This window comes from Schistocerca americana, chromosome 2 (assembly GCF_021461395.2).
Source record: "Schistocerca americana isolate TAMUIC-IGC-003095 chromosome 2, iqSchAmer2.1, whole genome shotgun sequence".
Classification (NCBI taxonomy): Eukaryota; Metazoa; Arthropoda; class Insecta; order Orthoptera; family Acrididae; genus Schistocerca; species Schistocerca americana.
Window position 1 is genome coordinate 113,809,956 of NC_060120.1, and position 25,024 is coordinate 113,834,979.

A 25,024-nucleotide genomic window follows, 5' to 3' on the forward strand; every position below is an offset into this window, starting at 1 on the left:
TAATAAATGGGTTACAATGGGACGTACACTGTGTCCTGCACCTCACAATGGTTTGCAGAGCGTAGATGTAGACGTAGAATCACCTGTATTTGTATACATTTCTATAAATGACATTCCATTTCAAAAATTTGTTGTGAGTATTGTTTACAGAACACATGGTTAACCAGTAACCTAAATATCAAGGATTTTAATAACTTCTACAATGCTCTTTGTTCGACATTCCTCCTTGCTCCTCACATGTTTTGATATCAGTTCTAGCATTCCTAACAGCTCACTTAGTTATGCCTTTTCCTTTTGTATGCAATAAATCTGGTTCCAACAAGATTTGTCTTACAATTTTTAATTTTGCTATCTGCTAAATCCCAAAGTTTGTGAACTTTGAACTCCTTCTCCTGTGAAATACCTTTTATTTAATATACATAGTTACTGCCTATTTGTGATTAAATTAAAACAGCGCTCCCTTTGATACATTTTAAAATTGCTAAAATCAATATAGTTACTTCATTTCTTTTTGTTCATCTGTTTGTTAGTTCATTGTGGCTGTACAGACAATTGATGTTCTTTATAGGGGTCTGATGACATAGTGCTTGAAGTAGCCAACAAGGTTTATGCACAAGCAAGTTTTCCAATTAAAGAAGAGTTCAGAGCATCTGCTGCAAAATTTTTTGCTGAAGCTGAAGAAGTTGATTTTATCAATGAAACAGAGAAATCTAGAGTAAAAATCAATGAGTGGGTAGAGAACAAGACAAACAAAAAGATAACAGAGTTGTTCCCTGGAGGTAGGAGACTGTTTTTACTATTTTTTAAGTTTGTAATGCATATATCTTTGCAAAATCTGAGAAATGTTTCACCAGTCCAAATTTAGTTGCCCCTGTCACTGTGGTAGTACTGTCATATAAAAGACATCCCAATAAAGAATTTACAACTTTGATATTGTATATAAAAGTGTACTGATAGCCTAGAGAATTGGTTCCACTGCCATTCTTCAACAAAATATATGATTTTTCCCCCCTCTCATTAAGTGATTCAGGACAGAATCATACCACTATAAATACAACGAGAAGATGTTCCTAAATGATAAGTTTCAGTGGTCTTGAATGTGACAACAATACAATGGAGTTTTCATGCTGTATATGAAGGACATTGCTCCAGCTTGGCTATCATTTCTGGGGGTCATTTGCAGTTTGTTGAAACTATCTGTTCACTGTGTTTAATAAATCAACAGGGTGCATGTAATTGTCAAATAATGTCACAAAATAAGTCAGGCAATGTTCATTTTCAGTCTTAGTAAACTGACTCAACACACATCTCTTGAAATTGACTTTCTCATATAAATGTCAGCCAACATACTGATACATCAGTAATGAGCTTCCGGGTGTTCTCCTGAGTTATTCTCTCCCTTTTGTACAAAATATTTTGATGACCAACCCACTGTCTTCTACAGGTGCTGTGTATTTACTGCCTGGAGGCCAACCTGTCTGTGAGCTATTGTTGGTCTCACATTGTTGTTTATAGTTGAGTTTGATTCCTGATGCCCAGTGTTCTTTTGATACTCTTTTGTTTTTCAGAGGTCTCACTAATATTCTGTGAAATGCAGATTCTCTTGGCATCTTCCAACTCTTATCTCCTTGCCTTGATCCATCACCATCCTTCACAAAGAAATTTGGTGCTACAGATCTTGGTTTGTAGAGCTCGACCACATTCAGACAAGGAGAGCCTCACCAAACAATTACAGTACCTATAAATAATGTTCCAAAAGAATGGGTACAGAGATCATCAAATTGAATGAGTGATGCAGGAAATATCCAGAATGCCTGAGAAAGAGGTTGAGACTGACACGGATGAAGAGAAGCCAAACAGCGCATACTTACCTTATGCTGGCCCAATGTCCAGAAAGATTGGTAGACCGTGGAAACATGGTATCCAGTGTATTTCACACCCTCAATTAAGATTATAAGGATTTTTTAACATTACAAAGCTGATATAGGCCTCTGATTGCTGGGTTTTGAACTGCTATTCATTCAAATGTGCCTTGTCTTACTTGGGAGAGACTACCAGAATAGTCGAGGAGAGATGCAAAGAACTCTGTGACGTACTCTACTAAAACAACCAAGCAACTAAACCATTGCTGAGCAGTGACTTGAAGATAATTATGAAATGAAATCAATGTGATCAGTATTGTGGTGCAAATGCCTAGTTTCAGGGGCAGCACAATTAAGGTTCAAATGGTTCAAATGGCTCTGAGCACTATGGGACTCAACTTCTGAGGTCATTAGTCCCTTAGAACTTAGAACTAGTTAAACCTAACTAACCTAAGGACAGCACACACAATTAAGAAGTCTGTCAATAAAGATGTCAGAAAACCTAATAAACTAGGATGGTGGTTTCAATTTGAATGATATTTGGCGTCCCGTACTCAAACTATTAAACTCCCTTAGGGCATCACATCCACCAGAGTTGTAAAATGTTGATAAAATTTGTGTTTCACAGAATATCAGTATGAGCTCTGAATAGGGATGTGCAAATGGATTAAGAAGTGCCTTAGTAATTGGAAAAATTGATTGGATAGAATAGTCAAGAAAATTTTGAAGGTAATTTATGAATCTGTGCACAACCATAGGTTAACATTAAGTGATAACGATATCAACAGACCTTGAGTACCATAACATGCAAGGTCAGTAAACATAATTTCCATTATATACTGCTGGTTGCAGTAGTATGTGGTACCAAATAATCACCACAACCATTCAAATTGTCGAATTGTCTATAAAGTTTTAAGCACATGAAGCACAATATTTTTTGTATGAGTAAACCAAGTTCACTAGGTACCTATCCAGTCTGGGCCATTACCTTCACATTAATTCCATTGTGTTTAGTCTTGAGTGTCACAATGTTGATGCAGGGACACTCTTCCAGAAAGGGTGTTAATTATTCTTGTCTGCACTGATCCTCTTGATGCCGGATCTCGGCGATGACTGAAATGATGAACAGATAGGAGTTGAACTAATAACCATGCAAATAAATATTCTTTTTCTAATAACTTTTTGTAATACCTTTAATGAACTGTTAAAATACATATTTTTAACAATACTAGTATGATGGATCCAAGCATAAGCCCGTACACTACCACTTCCCAAAACAAAAAGGGTGAAGATACATGAATTAATAAATTGAAGAGCTTATTTCTTACTTTGTTTCATACAGATATTTCATGATGTATCAAAACATTATCCTTGCCACAAAATAAATTGTGAATTTACTTTTGGCAGTGTCTTTTTTATAGCTCATTCAGTTTACATATAGCTTATATATATACAGGGTGGAGATAAATTGTGTCACAAAAATTTAACCCTGGATAGGTGATGCCAGTAAGAACCAAAATTACCAATGTTTTGTTGGTCAACAATGCACTATTTTTAAACTACACAAACTTGGCCCCACGTGCTCCAATTGGCCGTGGGATTGCCCTGTTGCCGTTCATCGGTTGATGGGCAATGCTATGGCTGTCAGTGCTGCCAATCACATCAGGGCAATGCCAGGAATCCTTGAAAGAGTTTGGCAAAACACCGTTTGACATCACCATGATTGTGTCATGTCAGAGGGTCACCAGTTAGAGCACCTACTTTAACTAAAAAAAAAAAAAAAAAAAAAAAAAAAAAAAAAAAAAGAAGTGCCCTTTTCAGGGCCAAAATCATTTGTAAAAGACTTTCTGTATTTAAACTAACAGCTGTTGATGGGTTTGTTCCCAGTACATCTTATCATGAAACTACAATGGATCTGTCAGGACCCTGGCAGATTCACCACCAGAGTAGAAGGCTGGCACGCTACCACTGAGCATTCAGGCTGCCTTGGATACATCAACATCTCTGGCAGGCAAAATATTCACAGTCATGCATTGTCCAGAGGATCAGGCAACAGGGTGATCCTGCAGCCAATCAGAGCTCATGGTGCCAAGTTTCCGTAGTTTAAAAACTGTGCTTTGTCGACCTACACAACATTAGTAATTTTGGTTCTTATTGACATCAGCTATCCAGGGTTTAAATTTTGTGACACAATTTTTCTCCACCTTGTATATAAGGAAAGGAAAGAAGGAAAAGTAATATGAATCAATACAGCTGTGAAAAACAAAAGAGCGTCGAAGGGTGTTGTGAGCATTGGGAATTGAACTCAGCTGTACATAACAGCATGAGACCAACAAAATAGCTCATAGTCTGGCTGGAATCTAGGCAGCAAGTACACGTAACAGCAAAGCTTTCAGTGCCTGAGAAAAACAGCTGGGTCAGTCATCAAAATATTCCACTTGAATGGAAACAATAACTTGGCAGATAACCCAGAACCACACCATTAATGAATCCTGCCAAGAAAACCTGAGAGACCATACTGAGACATTATCTTCATCTTAACCTATACAAATTTACGAAGGAGGAAGAACTAAAATACATGCTTAAAATGACACTTGAAAACATTTTTACTGACCTGTTACATTAGCTGGATGAAGATAATGATTTTATCAGAACAAAATCTTTAGTCTTGAGTCAACTGGTCACTGAAAATCTGTGGCAAATTTAACATGTTAGTAAACTTTTTACTTCCATGAATTGGCAAAAATTATCAGTGGCACCATATATACCTCTAACAAGATAGCACACCTCTGCACTTCCTTAAGCAATTCTTTGATATCCCAGTGACAGATTTCTAGGCATATGGGTCAAGCTGACCTATTGTGTGGCCATGTTATTCACAGGACCTAATACCTCCTGATTTGTAGTTTTTATCAAAATAAGGTATCCTTAATATCAGTTTGCTTTTTGAGCCAGAACAAGACCCAGAGCTGCAGCTGAAGAAATTTCATACTGCTGGGGACTTGGCAGGCATCAAGTTCAAGTGGGATGCCTACCAAATCACTCATACTGGTCACTTTGAACCTTTAAAAATTGTAAGTTAAATGCTTCATGTAATTTGCTAAATAATGACACTAAAGTCAGTTACAATAAAATTATATGCAATTGAAAAGTTGTAAAATCCTTATTAAAGCTTCCAGTGTTATTTTTATATAATAAAGCCCAACAATATTTGATTGTAAGAGCTCTAGTTTTCATATAGTGTGTTATTGGAGGTTCATTACTTTGTTATTATTGTTTATAAACACTACTACTTATTAAATGTTTTCTTCATAGTTACATAGATACATTTTTACCCGTGTTGACTGCTGTAAGAGCATAATGACTCAAAACATTTTAATTACAGAGACCAAGGCTCAAGATCAATTTTGATATCCCATACTGATTAATCCAAGTCGGTTTACAATTGTTAATTATTACTCAATGTCACAGTACAATTATTGTTTTCTCTACATTTTCACATCTCAGGCCCTTCCTCAGTACACATTTTGTTTTCTTCTATTTATTGATTTTCCACATGCTTTCTTTTCTCTCTTGTTTGTTTAGAAGTGCAATTTTGTTAGATTTGTTTCACAGAGTGTTATAACTTGTAACATCTTAGCCTACACTTTGTCTGCAAAATAGCTCATAGCTGCAATTCTGATTTAATTAAATACAAACTGAGACTTTAATTTTTAATATAATTATTTATATAGAATTAGTTAATGCGAAAATTTTCAGTTGCTTCAGTTTCATATGTGTTTGTCATGACAAAACATCACGGAGAACATTATTAAATGCCTTCCCTGAAAAATACATAGAACAGATAATTTTGAAGCCCACTTATGAAGGACATATATTGGATCTAATAACAACAAATGGACTTGACCTCTTTGAGGATGTCTACATTGAAACAGGTATCAGTGACAATGAAGCAGTTGTAGCAACAATGATAACAAAAATATAAGTGTAAATAAAACATGTAGAAAGATTTATATGTACAGTGAAGTGGACAAAGTGCCATGTGTCATAAAGGAACTTGAAACATTTAACTCTCAAAAGTATCATGTAAAAAGACTGTGTCTCAAATTTGGGAGAACGGATGACCATGCTGTGGATGGACGTGTAAATAGCGGAAAAATTTAAGATTTTACATATAAGTCTATAAAATAAGAAAATTTTTTCTACATTACAGCAGAAATTAAGGTTATTTAATGTATTGTGTATCTCTATATTTTATAATGCGTGTGTCAGGTATGAAATATTAAACCTGTGGATATTTATCATCTAATTATATAAAATGTCTACATAATAATGATAGGATCAATTTTCTGTGTTACCTCTGTGCTGCACTGGTTGTTGTGTGTACATGTTATAGCTGTCAAACACATAATGGCTACATTTCTTGATCATATTGAACACTACTGTCTTGGGATGAAAACAGGGAACTCATGGTCAGAGCAAAGAGTCTTATATTACAGGTCTCTTGTTGTTTTGAAAACAACCTCCTGATCATTGGCAGTAGTCCAGTCAGACTGCCAGCATATGCTAGTCAAGAGAGAACAGCAACAGGGAAGTAACCAATTTTACAAGTTCCTGGTAGGAATGAATTATATAGTTTCATTTGTATGCTTTGGTAGTGTAGTTTCTGAATTCCTGCTTCTTAATTTAATACTTCAATGGAAACTTCAGGTAGCAATATCAACAATGTAGTAAATGACAGATTGCTATTTAATGTAAAGAAGTTGCAGACAGCCACAATTAAAAGAGACTTACATAAAACTTTTGACCACAGCCTTCATCAGTAAAAGAGAGACACACACCATTCACACAAACAAGCAAGCACACCTTAAGCACACACAACCGCCAACTCCAGCATATCAGTCTGGAATGGAACTATCATGTGGGATACAAGCAGCAACCTCGAGGGGGTGAGGAAGGGGAAGCAATAGCTGTGTATGGGTGGGGAGAGAGACAAACACTGTCTGGTGTGCGGGAACTAGACTGCACAGTGTCAGAAGGTTGTGGGGCAGGAAGGTGGGGGAAAAAGGAGCAAAAAAGAAGAGGAACAGGAAAAGACAGGTGGATACATTGGCATAGGGCTGCACGTAAACAGAGTGGAAGATGACAATGGGGAGGAGATAATAGGACAGATGGGGTGTGAACTGTTGGGTGGATGGTGTTGGGACAGTATGTTACTGTAGGCTGAGGTCAGGAAAATTACAGAAGTGGAGAATGTGTTGTAAACTTAACTGCCATCTGTGCAGTTCAGAAAACTTGATGGTGGAGGGAAGGATCCAGAAGACTTGGGTAGGGAAGCAGCCATTGAAATCAAGCATGCTGTGTTCAGCTGTGTGTTGTGCCACAGGGTGGTCTACTTTACTCTTGCCACAGTTTGGCAGTGACCATTCATCCTGGTGGGCAGCTGGTTGGTAGTCATACCAATATAAAAAGCAGTGCAATGTTTGCAGCAGCGGTGGTAAACGACATGGCTGCTTTCACAGGTGGCCCTGCCCCTGATGGGGCAGGATAAACCTGTTACATGACTGGAATAGAAAGGACTGGGTGTGTGTATTGGGCCAGTTTTGCACCTGGGTTTTCCACAGGAATATGATCCTTGTGGCATATGGATGGACTAGGATGTTGTGGAGGTTGGGGGGGCAATGAACCATTACTTTAGGAGGGGTGGGAAGTATCTTGGGTAGGATGTCCCTCATTTCAGGGCATGATGATAGGTAATTAAAGCCGTGGTGAAGGATGGGGCTCAGTTGATCGAATCTGGGGTGGCCCTGGGTGATGAAGGGGACACTCCTTTGTAGCAGGTTCTTGAGGATGGTGGTAGGATTGAGGGTATGAGGGAAAATGGTGTGAGAGATCTGTTTGTGGATTAGGTCTGGAGAATAGTGCCTATCTGTGAAGGCTGGGTGAGACCCTCAGCATACTGAGCAAGAGCATTTTTGACACTGCAGATATGCATCCCCAGTTGGCCATTTTCTATGGGAGGGATTTATTTGTGTGAAAGGGATGCCAGCTGTCAAAATTCAGGTACAGTTAATAGTTGGTGGGTTTAATGTGGACAGAGGTGTGGATGAAGCCATCAGAGAGGAGGTCAACATCTAGGAAAGTCACACACTGGGTTGAGGAGGACCACATGAAGTGAATGGGAGAGAAGTTGTTGAAATTGTGAAGGAACGGAGATGGGGTGGGGTGTGTTGGCCCTGAGTCCAGACCATGAAGATATCATTAATTAATCTGAGCCAGACTAGAGGTTTGGTGTTTTGGGGGCTAGGAAGGTCTCCTCTAGGTGGTCCATAAAAAGGTTGGCATAGCAGAGTGCCATGTGGGTACCCATGGCTGTGCCACAGATTTGCCTTGAGAACAGCCCCAGATCTATGATATTTCTGGACCATGACAAAAGCTGGATAGTGCCTCCCCTGCCCTGAGCATTTGAGACAGGACATCAAAAATTAAAAAAACCAATTTTTCAGAAATATGTTCATTCTGTAGCTCACATCTTTCTAAAGAGTTTGATATATAAAACACATGTGGGCAAGGAAATATAAAGCATGTTATTTGGTCTTAAGTATGCCAAACTGCAGTGCCACTCATCTTCACACAGCATTCTTCTATCGCATGCTACTATATTTTGCTCTGTGGAATTTATATGCATATATTTTCTAATGGAAACCATCAATCCTTTGTTCAGGACAGTTGATCAATACTGGGTGGGATTATTTGTGATGAGGAGAATAACAACCCTCCAGAAAATTTGCACTCTCTATTGCCTATAACGCTTCCTCTTTTGTGTGAGATAAAATTAAATAATGGATTCATAAAACCAGTAAAGACAAGATACAAGCAAGGCAGCAAAAAACTTCTTCAGTCCTTAGGTCCCAGCACTCTTCTCTTTCTAACCTTGCTACAGCTCCATATGGTGTGTATTTCTTTCTGCGGAAGACTCTATTACCTCATCAAAGTTTGTCTAATGTGTTGCTACATGATAAATCAAAATATCATTGTCTAATACTGAAAAGTTATTAACAAAAATAGCTCCCAAGATTGGTGTGGTTACTCAATCTCATTACATCTATTTTGTATCTGTGTGCTAGATAAAACGAAATAACTCTTTCTAATATTGCAGTAATCATAGCATATGCTGCAAAAACGAGATAGTTTAGGCAAAAATAATCATTTTACGTACTCCATTTACATAAACAACAAAAGAATATTATTCATGAAGTACCAATATCAAATGCCTCTTAGGCCTACTAGAAGCAAAAAGTTTGATGTTATGAAACAGTTTCATATTTGATTCATATGTTCCAGTTTCTCGAGCTTGAGATCAAAAAGTAGTATTACAAAATGTCTGTATAAATTTGTCATCATCATATTTTTCCATATTATTTGTGTGATGTCCCTGTTTCTTCTCCTTCCTCATTCTAGCAAACAATATTGTCATCACTAATTCTGTAACTATTCCTGCCATTGTCAAAACTTATTTTCTCATTAACTTCCCTAAACCTGCCAGAATCAGTGGTACAGTTATCCTGCATTTATTCTCTGGTTAGGTGTTACTGCATATTCATACAACACATTTTCCATGTTATTCTCAGAAAAGAAATTAAGCGGCTGCTAATCAGGAACTGTACAACTTGTGTAGGGTTATCACAAAATTTTTCTGACAAAATTTCATTTTCTTGGACACACTGAGAGTGTGTGACAGATGTGAAAATTACCGAACTATCAGCTTAATAAGTCACAGCTGCAAAATACTAACACGAATTCTTTACAGACGAATGGAAAAACTAGTAGAAGCCAACCTCGGGGAAGATCAGCATGGAGAGCTGCATCAAACCAGTCTCAGGACTGAAGACCACAACAACAACAACAACAACTGAGAGTATAATCTTTCTTAGATGTTATTCCTGTTAGTCATTTATTTTCGGTCTGGTAGGCTGAAGCTATGGCTTTTGCTAATAATTATAACAACTCTGATCATTTGCACACCTAATCAACCACATGAACAAACAGCAATTTGTGCTCACCCGTTCAGGTTTATTCAGGTCAGCTCATATAGTCTCACCTCTTTTGTCTGTGGGGAAGTATTTTATTTCTAGATGTGATGGAAATTCACCTGTCAGAGACATCACGTACACTCTGAATACATTCAAAAATCAACTTATGATTTCTTCAGAAATCAACTTAGAATGTTAAAAAACCATTTGAGATGCATTTCAAAATCATATGAATAATTGATAGACCAAAGTGTTCTAGATGCTAAATGCTTTGTGAAACAAAGTTTTTTCATTCAATAATATGAATTTGGTGAGAGGCTAGACTATGGGGAATTGGTTGTAGGTGTAGGTCAATGAGGGCTGAAATTCATTCAGTGGGGACACAATAACCAGCCACAAGTGCAGGATTGTTGGATTTGTGGGTCTTGGGGAGCATGTGGAAGGTAGATGTGCAAGGCATCATAGGGTGAGCAGGGAAATAGATTCAGGGGAGATGTTATGGGAAGGGTCAGGGACTGTAGTTGTGTTGGACTCCTTGAATGGGATTTCTCTGCAAAACTTTATAGGTAGAGAGGTCAGGTAATTGGCAGAAGCCTTCTGCCAGATAGTCATTATGATTCTGACAACAGTGGTGGAATCTTTTTCTGCAGGTAAAATGATCAATTCTGGATTTGTTTTGAGTTTGTATTTGGTTGTTCTTTCTTCCGCTGAAAGGGAAGACACCTGGGCAAGGATGTTGAGGCTAAGTTGGCGGAAAGGAATTTTTGAAAAGTGACTAGTGAACTGGACGGTTCGGTGGGAGAGGGGGGGGGGGATCACAGTTGGATGGTGGTGAAAACTGGAAGAGGCAGGGTTCAATGTTGGAATTAGGGTGGTTTGGTTGGAGGGATTGTTGTCAAAGAAGTGCTTCCATTGCCGGGACAGGGAGAAGGCGAGTAGGTCTTTGACAATTCCAGCATGGTTAAATTTTGGTATAGTGCTAAAGGTGAGGTCTTTGGATAGGACAAAACTTCTGTGGAGTTGAGCCACCAACGAACAGTGGCCTAGAGCAAAATAGGCTACCCTGTGGCACAACATGCAGCTAAATACAGCACACTTGATTTCAAAAGCTGCTTTGCTACCTGAGCCATTTGGATCATTCCCTCCACCATCAGCTTTTCTGAACTGTGCAGATGGGAGTTACCTTACAACACATTCTCCACTCCTGTAATAACCCGGCCTCAACATTTGATAACATACTGTCCACACACTCTCCACACAACAGCTTCCACCCCCTCTGTCCTATCATCACCTCCCCATACTCATCTCCCACCCTGTTTACTTGTAGCCCTTTGTCACTGCATCACCCTGTCTTTTCCTGCTCCTCTCCTTTTTTGCTCCTTTTTCCCCCACCTTCCTGATCCACAACTCCTGATGCGGTGCCTGTTGGCAGTCTAGCCCATGCACACTCTACCAGGCAGTTTTCGTCTGTCTCCCCACCCATAAACTACTATCCCTTCCCCTTACCCACAAACTCCAGATTGCTGCTTGTGTCCCATGTGATAGTTGCACTCCGGCCCGAGATGCTGTAGTTGGTGGTCGTGTGTGCTTGAGGTATGCTTGCTTGGTTGTGTGAATGGTGTATGTCTTGACTTACAAAGGCTACGGCTGAAAGCTTTATGTAAGTGTCTTTTAATTGTGCCTGTCTGCAGCTTGATGTGTCTTCTGTATGGTAAGTAGCAATCTGGCTTTTCCTACATTACTGATATTCCTAACTGGAGTTTCCATTGCTTGATTTTTGGTGAACAGCTTTCTTCCATCCTACAACTCAGTTATGTTTCCTTTTGTTCAAATGGTTCAAATGGCTCTGAGCACTATGAGACTTAACTTCTAAGGTCATCAGTCCCCTAGAACTTAGAACTACTTAAACATAACTAACCTAAGGACATCACACACATCCATGCCCGAGGCAGGATTCGAACCTGCGACCGCAGCGGTCACGCGGTTTCCTTTTGTTATTCTTCTCTATAGTATTACTCTTCTCACTGTCCATTCTTTCTCTGCTTTCTTGTGTTAATTGTCCACTCTCCAAACTGCATCTAGTTCTGAGCCACACTGTTTCAATAATCGTCTGCACACAACACAGACTTCATAAACACGCAGATTGTTGACGCAGCATCTGATGCCCCAGATTCTTTCCTCTGACAATTATAATTATATTTATTCATACTGATCCCACTTCATCCCTCATCCTGACATACTTTAAGGTTTTGTCTTCCACACCTGCCTATGCCACACGAATTTTTGATCCTCAACCTAACCCATCCCCCATCCCTCTCTCTTGTCTTATCACAACATGCAACACACTCCCATACCTCATTGTTCCTTTTCACCCATGTTTCTGTACGTTTTTAATGTAGTTATGTGAATTTTTCAGTGGTTTCACGTGTTTTTAAGTATCTGTGCGTATTTTTGCGTATCTGTGCATGTTTCTGCGTGACTTTACATATTTTTTTACACTTCTTTTCTCTTATCCAGCTCCTATCACAACCATCAACACCTATTTTGCCCCTTTCTGCTTCATTCCCGTCTCCTTGCCACCATTCGTGCCACAATGGACTTTTATGGACCAGTTCAGAAAAGTACCGCTTTCCTGGCAAAAACACCCAGTCCCACATCCTGTTTCTCAAATGCTGCCTAAACCATGGAATCCCCCAAAACAGGCTAACTACAAAGATTCCTTTCCCTGGCTTTCAGCCCCCCCCCCCCCCCCCCCCCTTCACAATGACCTGCACCTTTTAAGATTTTGGCAATCCTGACCCTCACAAACCTGGTACTGCAAAAACACATATCCATTGCACAGGCATCGCATAACCAGCTCTGCTCCCTCTGCAAGATACTACTACTCTGCAGCCCCTAATCTATACATCACATCTCTGAAATTGAATCCCCTGCCCTCCAGCACATGAGGATCATTCCAGACACCACCTCCATAAGTTATCCAATGTGCTGACGTCCTACTGCTACTTTGGGGAATGATTATCCAACCGCTACCATACCTACAGTGTTCCTCTTCGTCCATTGCTCATGGCAATGAAATCCTGCACAGCTGACTTTTGCACCCTGCCACATTCCACAAAATTCCCTACCAACTCTCCAACATATCTAGAGCCAGAGGATTCCTGTAATGCTGTTGTTAACCTTCCCACCAAAAGTATCATCTCCACAAAAGTTTCAGTCCTATCCAAACGCCTTTCTTTTAGCCTTACACCCACATTTAACCATGCTGGTCTTGCCAAAGATCTACTTTTCTTCTCCTGATCCTTGCAATGGATTGTTTGACACCAATCCCTCCAATGAAAATCACCCTAATTCCCGTACTGAACCCTATGTCTTCCAGTTCTTACTACAATCCAACCATGATTCTCCCCCCCTCCCACCTAATTACCTTCTAGGAATTCCTTACCTCCAACTTAGCCTCACCATCCTCCCCCAGGTTTGTTCCTCAGAACAACAACCTTTTAGTAGAAGAAAGAACAGCCATACACAATCTTAAAATTAATCCTGACCTAATGATCCTACCTGCAGACAAAGGTTCCACCACTGTTGTTATGAATTGCAGTGACTATCTGGCAGAGGGCCTCCACCAATTATCTGACTCCTCCATCTATAAACTCTGCCAGAATGATCCCGTCCCAGAAGCCCAACACAAACTACAATCCTTGGCCCTTCCCAGAACATCTCTCTTGAATCCATTTCGGTCTTTACCCCTATGATACCTAGCACACTTACCTTCCACATGCTCCTTTAAACTGACAAACCCAACAGTTTTGTATGCCCCACTGTGACAAGTTATTGTGCCTTTACTGAAAGAATTTTCAGCCCTCATTCACCAACACCTCCTAGTAATTGCCTATAATATAGCTTCCAATGTCAAAGACACCAACCACTTCCTTCACCAACTCTCCATCATTCCCATTCCATTACCTCCTGGATCCCTACTTGTCATTATTGACACCACCTCCCTATGCACCACCGAGCGAGGTGGCGCAGTGGTTAGACACTGGACTCACATTCGGGAGGACGACGGTTCAATCCCACGTCCGGCCATCCTGATTTAGGTTTTCCGTGATTTCCCTAAATCGCTCCAGGCAAATGCCGTGATGGTTCCTTTCAAAGGGCACGGCCGACTTCCTTCCCCGTCCTTCCCTAATCCGATGAGACCGATGACCTCGCTGTCTGGTCTCCTTCCCCCAACCAACCAACCAACCAACCCTATGCACCATGCTCTTACCGCTATTGAACACTACCTTCCCAGTGCTTTCAGACTCCAAACACACTACTTCATTCTTCATACAACTTATTTAACTTTATCCTAACTCACAACTACTTCTCGTAGGGAAGGTATATAAATAAATCCATGGCACAGCCATGGGCACCCACAGGGCACCCTTCGATGCTAACCTTTCTATGGACCATCTAGAAGAGACCTTACTAGCCTCCCAAAACATGAAACTTGGAGTTTGGTTCTGGCTCATTGATGATATCATCATGATCTGGACTCAGGACCAAGACACCCTATCCTCATTCCTTCACAACCTCAACACCTTTTCTCCCATCTGCTTCATGTGGTCCTCCTCAACCCAGCATGCCACCTTCCTAGATGTTGACCTCCTCCACTCTGATGGCTCCATCTGCACCTCTGCCCACATTAAATCCACCAACCAAAGACTGTACCTGCATTTTGACAGCTGTCATGCCTTTCACACAAAAAAATCCCTTGGCCACCCAGGGATGGCATATCTGCCGAGACAAAAACTCCCTTGCTTAATATGCTGATGGTTTCATCTAGGCCTTCACAGACAGGTACTCATCCCCAGACCTAGTCCACAAATAGATCTTCCATGCCATTTCCCCTCATACCCTCTATCCTACCACCACCTCAAAAAACCATCCACAAAGGAGTGTTCCCTTCATCACCCAGTACCACCTTGGACTGTAAAAACTGAGCCACACCCTTCACCATGGCTTTTATTACCTATCGTCATGCCCTGAATTGAGGGACATCCTACCTGAAATAATTCTTGCTCTTGCTAAAGTGATGTTCAGTTGCGCATGCAAACTCTGCAACATCTTAGTCCATCCCTATGCCACTTCCATTCAAAACCCCTTGCCACAAAGATCATATTCCTGTGGAAGACCCAGGTGCAAAAGCTGCCCAATCCCCCTGCCAAGAACTTTCTATTCCAGTCATGTCACAGATTTATTCTGTCCCATCAGAGGCCGTGCCACCTGTGAAAGCAGCCATTGCATTTACCACCAATACGGCAATCATTGTACAGCTTTTTATATTGGTATGACTACTGACCATCTGTCCACTAGGATGAATGGCCGCCACCAAACTGTGACCAAGAGCAAAGTGGCACAACAAGTAGCTGAACACAACATGAATAAAACATTCTCCTAGAACACATGAACACAACATACTTGATCTGAAAGGCTGCTTCACCACTCAAATCATCTGAATCCTTCTTTCCTCCACCAAGTTTTCTGAACTGTGCAGATGGGAGTTGTGAACACATTCTCCGATCCTGTAATTATCTCAGCCTCGACCTATTGTAACACACTTTACCCACACCCTCCACCCAACAGGTTCCTCCCCATTCTCATCTCCCATTCTATTACTTTGCAGTTCTCTGCCAATGCATTAACCTCTCTTTTCCCTCTCCTTTCCTTTTTTACTCCTTTTTTCCCCACCAACAACCTTCTGAGACCGTGCTTGTTGGCAGTCTAGTTCCTGCACAGTCTGCCAGGCAGTTTTCAGCTCTCTTGTTACTCATACACTGCTATCCCTTCCCCTTCCCTGCTCCCTGCACATTGCTGCCTGGATCCCATGTGATAGTTGCATTCCAGCCCGAGATGCTGGAGCTGGCAGTTGTGTGTGTAGATGTGTGCTTGCTTGTGTGTTTGACTAGTGTGTGTGTCTCTCTTTTACTGATGAAGGCTGTAGCTGGAAACTTTATGTAAGTGTATTTTAGTTTTGTCTGTCTGCAACTTGCCATGTCTTCTTTATGGTAAGTAGCAATCTATCCTGTCCTACATTATTGGTTTAATACCTAACAGACACAGATCTTGCAGTTTTACTTGTGCCAGAAAGTAATTTGATTTTTGTGACATGTTACAAGTCCCTAATTTGGAGTGAATTATTTAGTCTCACCAGTGTGCTTTGGTAGTTTGGCATTTGCATCTCCAAATGTTAATCGAATTTATTAGACACAGTTCTTGTGTTTTCATCAGTGTCTACAGTAGAGTTCGTAGTGTGTGTCGATAATCATTCATTTGTTTATTTTGATAGCTAGCACTTGCTCATAGCCAGTAGTCCAATCAGTTAACCAGCAGCTGCTTTCCAAGAGAGAGCTGCAACAGAGAAGTAACTGATTTTGTGACATTTTTTGAGTTCCTGACCACGAGCGAATTATATAAATTTATTTGTGTGTTGTGATAGTTTAGCTTTTGAATTTCTGCATGTTAATTTAATATTTATAACATTGAAAATAATCAATTTTTGACAGTATAATGTAACTGGATATAATGTAACTGGACATAAAAATCTACTCACCAAGTGGCAGCAGGAGAACAAGCATATAAAAGAAGGTTTTATGTATGCAAGTTTTTGGAGCCAGTGGCATCTATGAGAAAGAGCCACTGGCTGCAAAATCTTGCATACATAAAAACTTTTTTTATATATGTGTTCTCCTGCTGTCGCTTGGTGAGTAGATTTTTTATCTATCGAATTACATTAATTTAATATTTAATGGACACAGTTCTTATGGTTTTGAATGTGTCAGAAAGTAAACATATTTTTGTGACGTATCGCAAGTTCCTAAACAGGAGTAAATTGTTTACTCTCACCTGTATGCTTAGGTAGTTTAGTTTTTAAATCTCTGCATGTTAATCTAATTTATTAAAATTAGATATAAGTTCTTGCATTTTCATCAGTGTCTACAGTAGATTTTGCAGTATGTGTTGATAGTCCTTTGTTTGTCTGTGTAGTTTTCCATGGTCTTTAATATGGATAGAGACTGCGTTTGCAGTGTATGGATTTGAGCCAAATTGGTGACATTTTACTATCAGCTCCAGGCTGTGTTGACTTTGGTTACACAGCCTCAGGCCGCAGTGGATGGGCATCACTCTTGTGAGCCAACAGTGGGGATCCAACAGACAACCAACATAACCCACAAGTCTGCCGAGTGGCTCGCACTGGTGGCCAGCTCAGTTGCTGCTCACCTTGAGGTTGTTGTGGCTGAGTGGGAGATCACTCCTGGGCAAGGCAGGCTGCGAAAGACTTTCCATGTGGCCAAACGTAAGGTCTCCCTGGCTAGTCTGACAAACAGGCTCCAGGTGCTGTCTGTGTCTGGCATTGTCCCTCAGCAAAATGAAGTTGCTTGAGTTGTTTGAGAGGAAATCTCTCAGCCCAGTCACAGAGGGTCGGATTATTGGTAGTTGGGAGCCCCAATGATAGGTACGTTATGGTGCCTCTTAGGGACCTGGCTGCAAAGGAGAGGAATAAAGCCAATGTGCACTCTGTGTGCTTAGCATTTGAGTCAATCCAGACATGGTATGGATCATTCCAGATGCCATGAAGAGCACAGGTGGTGACTCATGTCAGTAAGAGTGATGTGTGTTGTTTTGGATCAGAAGAGACTCTCTCTGGTTTTGAGTGGCTATCAGAAGTGGTAAAGGCTGCCAGTCTTGCATGCAAGATGAAAGCAGAGCTAACCATTTGCAGCACAGTTGACAGGACTGACTGTTTACTTCTGGCACAGAGCTGAGTGGAGGGCTAGAATCAGAGGCTCAGACCATGTAGGCTGCAGAGTCCTCAACTTGCACCTTAGGGTGGTGGGTTTTTGGGTTCTGCTAAATAGGTCAGGAGTCTATTACATGCAGGAGGCAGCTACATCGCTAGCAGGTGCTGTATGGCATGGACTGGACGGTTTTTTGGTTAGAGGTTCCAGGGGAAACACTAAAAAGGTTTCAGTCTCAAAGGGTGCTGGTCGAACATAGAAAGAATATAGATCTAGGAACCATTGGTGTAACAGTTGTAAATTGTCATACCTGTGTTGGGAAAGTACCAGAGCTCCAAGTTCTGATCACTCATTCTCAAATAATTATAGGCACTGAAAGCCGTTTAAAACCAGAGATAACTTCAGCTGAAATTTTTGCGGAGGAGCTGATGGTGTTCAGAAAGGATAGGATATATCCAGTTGGTGTTGGTGTTGTTGCTGTTCAAAGGAGTTTATCTTGTAGTGGAATTGAAGTAGGTAGTTCCTGTGAGTTAATGTGGTCAGAGGTCATTCTTGGCAATCAGAATAAAGTAATAACTGGATCCTTTTAATGACCTAATAACTCAGATGACTCAGTTACTGAAAGATTCAAAGAAAACTTGAGTCTAATTTCAAACACATCTGCAACTCATACAATTATAGTTGGTGATTAAATCAATTTACCCTCAATATGTTGGCAAAAATGCGTATTGAAATCCAGAGGTATCCACAAAACATCACCCACAATTGTGCTAAATGAATTCTCTAAAAATTATTTCAGGCAATTAGTTCAGGAGCCCACTTGTATATTAAATGTTTGGGAAAACACACTAGACCTCTTAGCAACAAATAACCCTGAGTTAATACAGGGATTAGTGAACACAGGGTTGTTGTAGCAGGACTGAACACTGTAATTCCAAAATCCTCCAGAAATAAATGAAAAATATATCTATTTTAAAAAAAGTAGATGAAAATTCACTTGACGCCTCCCTGAGAGACTATCACCACTCCTTCCAAATTAACAATGTAAGTGTAGACCAGATGTGGCTTGAATTCAGAGAGATAGTATCAACAGCAATTGAAAGAGTTATACCAAATAAATTCATAAATGATAGAGCTGGTCCCCCTTGGTATACAAAGCAAGTCTGATCATTGTTGCAGAAACAATGAGAGAAGCATGCAAAATTTAAACAAATACAAAATCTCCAAGATTGGCAATCTTTTACAGAAGCTTGGAATTTAGTGTGGACTTCAATTCAAAATGCTCAAACAGTTTCCAGAGTGAAACTTTGTCTCAAAACACGGCAGAAAATTGAAAGAGATTCGGGTCGTATATAAAGTATGCTAGCAGCATGGCACAGTCAGTGCCTTCTCTGCATGATAGCAATGGGAATACTATGGCAGTGCTGTTAAAGTTTAGTTACTAAACACAGCCCTCTGAATTTCCTTCACCAAAGAAGATAAAGTAAATATTCTGGAATTTGAATCAAGAACAATTGCCATCATGAGTAACTTAGAAGTAAATATCCTTAGAGCAGTGAAACAACTTAAATCATTTCATAAAAGCAAGTCTTCTGGTTCAGACTGTATACCAGTTAGGTTCCTTTCAGAGTAGGCTGATGCAATAGCTCTATATTTAACAATCATATACAACCACTCACTTGACAAAAACGGCTCTGAGCACTATGGGACTTAACTGCTGAGGTCATCAGTCCCCTAGAACTTAGAATTACTTAAACCTAACTAACCTAAGGACATCACTCACATCCATGCCCGAGGCAGGATTCGAACCTGTGACCATAGCGGTCGCGCAGTTCCAGACTGTAGTGCCTGGAACCGCTCGGTCACCCTGGCCGGCTCACTCGACAAAAGATCCATACCCAAAGACTGGAAAGTTGCACAGGTCACACCAATATTGAAGAAAGACAATATGAGTAATCCACTAAATTACAAGCCCATATAACTGATGTCAATATGCAGCAGTTTTTTAAGTGTAAATCCTGTTTGAACATTATAAATTACCTCAAAGAGAATGGTCTATTGACACACAGCCAACACAGGCTCTTTACTCACAAGTAGTGTTGGGTGTGACCGACAAGAGATTTCAAATTTATTCCATATTTCTAGATTTCCAAAAGGCTTTTGACGCTGTACCTCACAAACAGCTTGTAATCAAATTGCATGCTTATGGAATACCATCTCAGTTATGTGATTGGATTTGTAATTTTCTGTCAAAGAGTTCACAGTTCAAAGTAATTGACGGAAAGTCATCAAGAAAAACAGAAGAGTTTCTGACATTCCCCAAGGCAGTGGTGTAGGCCCTCTGCTGTTCCTTGCCTACATAATCCTAAAGGAGACATCTGAGCAGCTGTCTTAGGTTGTTTGCAAATGATGCTATTGTTTATCATCTAATAAAGTCATCAGAAGATCAAAACCAATTGCAAAATGATTTAGAGAAGATATATGTATGGTGAAAAATTGGCAAGTGACCCTAAATAATGAAAAATGTGAGATCATCCACATGAGTGCTACAAAAAATCCATTAAACTTCAGTTACATGACAGATCAATCACATTTGAAGGCCATAAATTTAACTAAATACCTAGGAATCATATTTACAAATGTTGTGGGGATGGTGAACCAAAGGGTGCATTTTATTGACAGAACACGTAGAAGATGCAACAGATCTACTAAAGAGACAGTGTGCACTGCAATTGTTTGTTCTATTTTTGGAGTAATGCTACACTGTGTTAGAACCTTACCGGATAGGATTGATGGAGTACATCGAGAAAGTTCAAAGAAGGATAGCTCATTTTCTATTTTTCAGAAAGGGGTGCAAGTGTGTCATGGACATGATACAGGATTTGGGGTGGTCATCAATAAGTCAATGATGTTTCACATTGTTGCGGGATCTTCTCATGAAATTTTGATCACAAACTTTCTCCTCAGAATGCAAAAATATTTTGTTGATGCCGACCTACTTAGGGAGAAATGATCATCATAACAAAATAAGGGAAATTAGAGCTCGCATGGAAAGATATAGATGTTTGTTTTTCCACACACTGTTAGAGCATGGAGTAATAGAGAATTATTGCAAAGGTGGTTTTATGAAGCCTCTGCCAGGCACTTAAGTATGACTTGCAGAGTATCCATATAGATATACATCTCTGAGATCAATCTGGATACCTCAATGACATGCAATCACTGTATATACTGAATACCACACTTGGATAAATAGTGTATAGGGATAGACTGTATAAAGTATATAAGGGTAGAAGGTACAAAGAGGTGAACCAAATGTTAACTGTCACAAGCAACACACTAAGGAAGATGACAGTAATTTATCAAAATCTGAGTCTGCCATAAAAAGAAGTTGTCCCCTTTGACCTGGATCTCCTGTATATAATAAGAGTAAAACAATGGACCCACAGAATTAAAAGCCAATATCCATTAAGTTGGTTTTGCTGCAGAATTCTTAAGCATATTCTGAGTTTAGATATAATGAATTCCTAGAGGCATAAATACTTCCATCCACAAATTAGCTCAGATTTAGAAAGCATTGCTGGTGTTTTGGTGGCATGGTTTGTTGCCATACAGAGAAAATGTTCACTCTCATTTGGGAAAATTGTTTGTAGACACATGCTTACCCTGGCATGATATATCATGTTCTCAACAGGGAAAGGTGTAAGAAAAACTGATCCCACTATATGCATCAACAGGGTGGCAAAATGATTGCAAGTTCCAGGTCTGGATAACTACCAAATGAGTAAAAGTTGTTGATTGGAAACTCTGATATACTGTCACTTTAAAGAATAAATTAATGGTGCCAGGTCTATACCATATACAGTTTGGAATATGACATTTGCATGTATAGCACAGTCACTCTTAGAAAACTAGTTGAAGGTTTCTAGCCTGACCTGATTTTGGCAATGCACACAGATTTTCTAAGGGCCAGATGCATGCACAATATGTTGCAGATGTTCACTTTAAACCATAAGTTCTCAGTTACAATTTCACAGTGTGTGACGCAGAATTTTAGTAGTTCAAAATATAGTCACAGTTTGCAAATAAGAGATATGGAATTTGTATGGTCATAATTTATATCTGTACTTGAACACTGATATGTTGCAGCAAATCTTGCTCCTAATCCTAGCATGCACAAAATGTTTATCTCCTGATTGGCTGAAACTCAACATAGCCAGTCATCTTTCTTTCTCTACACTAACATTCTCCATGTACATGGTCAGTCTGCTGCTGATCGTTACCTCAGCCAGCACCCACCAGATTAAAAACCTATGATGTCCTTCCTACTCAACTTAATCAACTTTATACTTACCAACAGCTACTTTCTGTTTGAGGGCAGACATACAGGTAGATCAGGGGTACAACCATCAGAATCAGAATGGATGCTTCCTATGCTAGCCTTTTTATGGGTCACTTGGAGGGAGCTTTCCTGAGATCTGCAAGCCTTCATCTCCTGGTTTGCCTTAGATACATTGATGACATATGGACTCATGGTAAGGCTGACCTCTTGAAATTTTTGGAATCTATAAATACATCCTAAAAAATTAAATTTCACATAGTCGTGTTTCAAACCACATTCCACTTTCCTTCATTTTGGTCTCATTCTGACTGAGAGTCAGCTACACACTTATGTTAACAGAATATCTACAGACAAACAATAGGACTTATGTTGTGACAGTAGCTTTCCTTTTCATGCCAAACTTTCTCTCCCATACAGCTTTGGCATTCAAGGCAAACATATTTGTTCACATACAGACTCTTTATAGCAATATACCATGGCTGTCAACTTGGCACTCTCTGTACATAATTATTCCCTCAGTCTGCTTCAAAAGCAGGTTTCCAGGCCCATCCTATCCAATTCTGATACTGCTTATCCCTCCAAAAAATGTGCAGGAGTACACCTCCTGTGAGTCAGTACTGTCCTGGTCCGCAGTGTGTTAATCACAGGGGCCAAAGGCTTATGGATCCCAGGTAAGCCCCCTCTAAGTGACCCTTGTAAAGACTGGCAGATTAAGGAGCCATCCTGATTCTCATGGCCGTACCCCTGATCTGTTTGTATGTCTGTCCCTCAAAGGTGAAGCAATATATGGCAAGCATAAAGTTGATTAAGGTGAGTATGATGGATGTCATAGGTTTGGAACCAGGTCAGCATTGACTGAGGAAATGTTCAGCACAGACAGACAATGTACATGGGGGATGCTGGTATAGAGGGAGATGGCATCAATGGCGACAAGCAAGGTATGTGGTGAGAGTGGGACAGGCATGGATTTCAGACGATATAGGAAATGGTTGGTGTCTTTAGTATAGAAGGGAAGTCTTTGTACTTGCCGGTGTTGATAAGCTAAGGCACATATACATTCGATGGGTGGTTTGAAGCTAGGAACTACAGGACAGCCAGGATGACTGGGTTTGTGGATCTTAGGAAGAAAGTAAAAGGTGGGAGTGCATGGTTTGAGTGGGGTAAGAAGTTCTATGGATTGAGGTGTAAGTCCTTGTGTAGGTGTAGACCTTCAGTAACATACTCCTACCACAGTGGTAGATCCCTTGTCTGCCGGGAGCATAATGATGGAGCCATCAGCCTTTGGTGGACATAGAGCCTGGTTAGGGTCATGGTGTGGGGACCTGAAACAGGGTGGTGAAGCAATGCTGTATGTGAGGAATTCTTGGCAGGCTTGTAAGGGATGATTTTGAGGTAGTGGTTGTGGATCACATTGGGATCATGGCTTGAACTGTTCAATGCAGGGTTCGGTGTCAAGTTTGCTGTTGGAGAGATTTTAGTATTGGGCTGAAAAGTGATATTTCCAGTTGAAATTACATGTAAAGGAAAGTAGGTCCTTCGCGAAAGCAGCATGGTTAAATGCAGATTTAAGACTGAATGTGAGACCCTTGGATAATACAGATAATTCAAGGGGAGATCGTGCTTTAGATGAGAGGTTGAGAACACTGTACTGTTGACTGGTTCTTGTGATTATGAGTTATTGTTGGTCTGGGAGGCACTGGTGGAGGCTCTGGGGTGTTAGGGTTGGCCAAGCTTGGTTTGTAGGAGAGGAATGATGGTTGATGGTGTGGCTGTTTGGGGAACTCCAGAGGAACAGGAAGGGAAACACCACTGTTGAGCTTTTTAAAGTAAAGTCTGTTATGTTGTTGTGGGAGTAACAGCAAGGGAGAAGCAGGATTCAAGAAACAGAATGTGGGACCTTAATTTTGATAGTGCAAAAGCATGACTTCGAAAAGAGCAGATGTAATATGTGATAGGATTCCTCATGGTAGGAGAAGAGGTTTCAAGTGTTAGAAATTGTGGGGGTGGCAAAAACGAAAGGCAGGATGTGGAAAAAGATAAAAAATGAAAAAAACCAGGGAAAAAATTTTGATAAATCAGAAAAATTCGCACAAAAATTGTGAGAACAGACAGTGGCTAACAAGAGGCAATGAGTGCCGAGAATGTCTCACTAAAAGAGTGGTCTGTACGATCTGAAGAAATTATTGGAAAGACAGCAAAAAACCAATAGGCGAAGATGTGAAAGTAGACAAAATTTTAAAAAACTGGCCAGAAGAAAGAGAAAGTCACAGGAGATAATGTAAACCATGTTGCTTGTCAAATAAAGTAATGTAGGAGATGGCAGTAAAAATGGATCAGAGCAGTTTGGAGAAAAAACGGACAAAATCGTGAAAGAATTACATATAAACAGGTAAGTGGAGGGTAGCAAAGAAAATAGCTGTGAAATTTGAAAATAAATTGGCAAAAGACAATCAGAGGTATGCCCTGCAGTGTAGTGAACTGTAGGCAAATTTGTAAATAACAGTGGATTTCTTATATGCACATTCACAAATAACAATCGGCCCCTCTCTCTACATGCACCAAAACCAGTACTAGAAACAATTTAGGGAGAAAAACTTTTTTTTTTATTTATTTTGATCCAACATCAACTTATTACACAAAAAAGTTTTTTGTTCCAGCCTTCTGGATAAGTCAGAGCCTTACTTACTAGAGTTACATATTGTTGCCTGCCATTATTATTTACACAACTCTTGATTAATTTTGGTGATGCATATATATATAAATGGTTTGAATACTAGCACAAAAGTTAGAAAACAGACAAACCAACCTGCAGTCCCTCCTAAAAACCTCAGGCCCCTCACAGGGATTAACTTCTCAACCCACAGAACTTCTTACCCCACCCAAACCATGCACTCCCACCTTTTATCTTCTTCCTAAGATACACAAACCTAATCATCCTGGCCGTCCTATACACAAACCTAATCATCCTGGCCTTCCTATAGCTGCTGGCTTCAAAGAAGCCAC

General features: G+C 40.1%; 1 protein-coding gene across 1 annotated transcript in view; it reads left to right on the forward strand.

Moving 5' to 3' along the window:
* The window catches only part of LOC124596263 (serpin B6-like), a 253,035-nt gene that overhangs the window by 102,803 nt on the left and 125,208 nt on the right, over nucleotides 1-25,024 (forward strand). Inside the window, exon 4 of the mRNA XM_047135338.1 lies at nucleotides 569-779. Within this exon, the coding sequence (XP_046991294.1) occupies nucleotides 569-779 (211 nt within the window). The remainder of the gene's footprint in view (nucleotides 1-568; nucleotides 780-25,024) is intronic.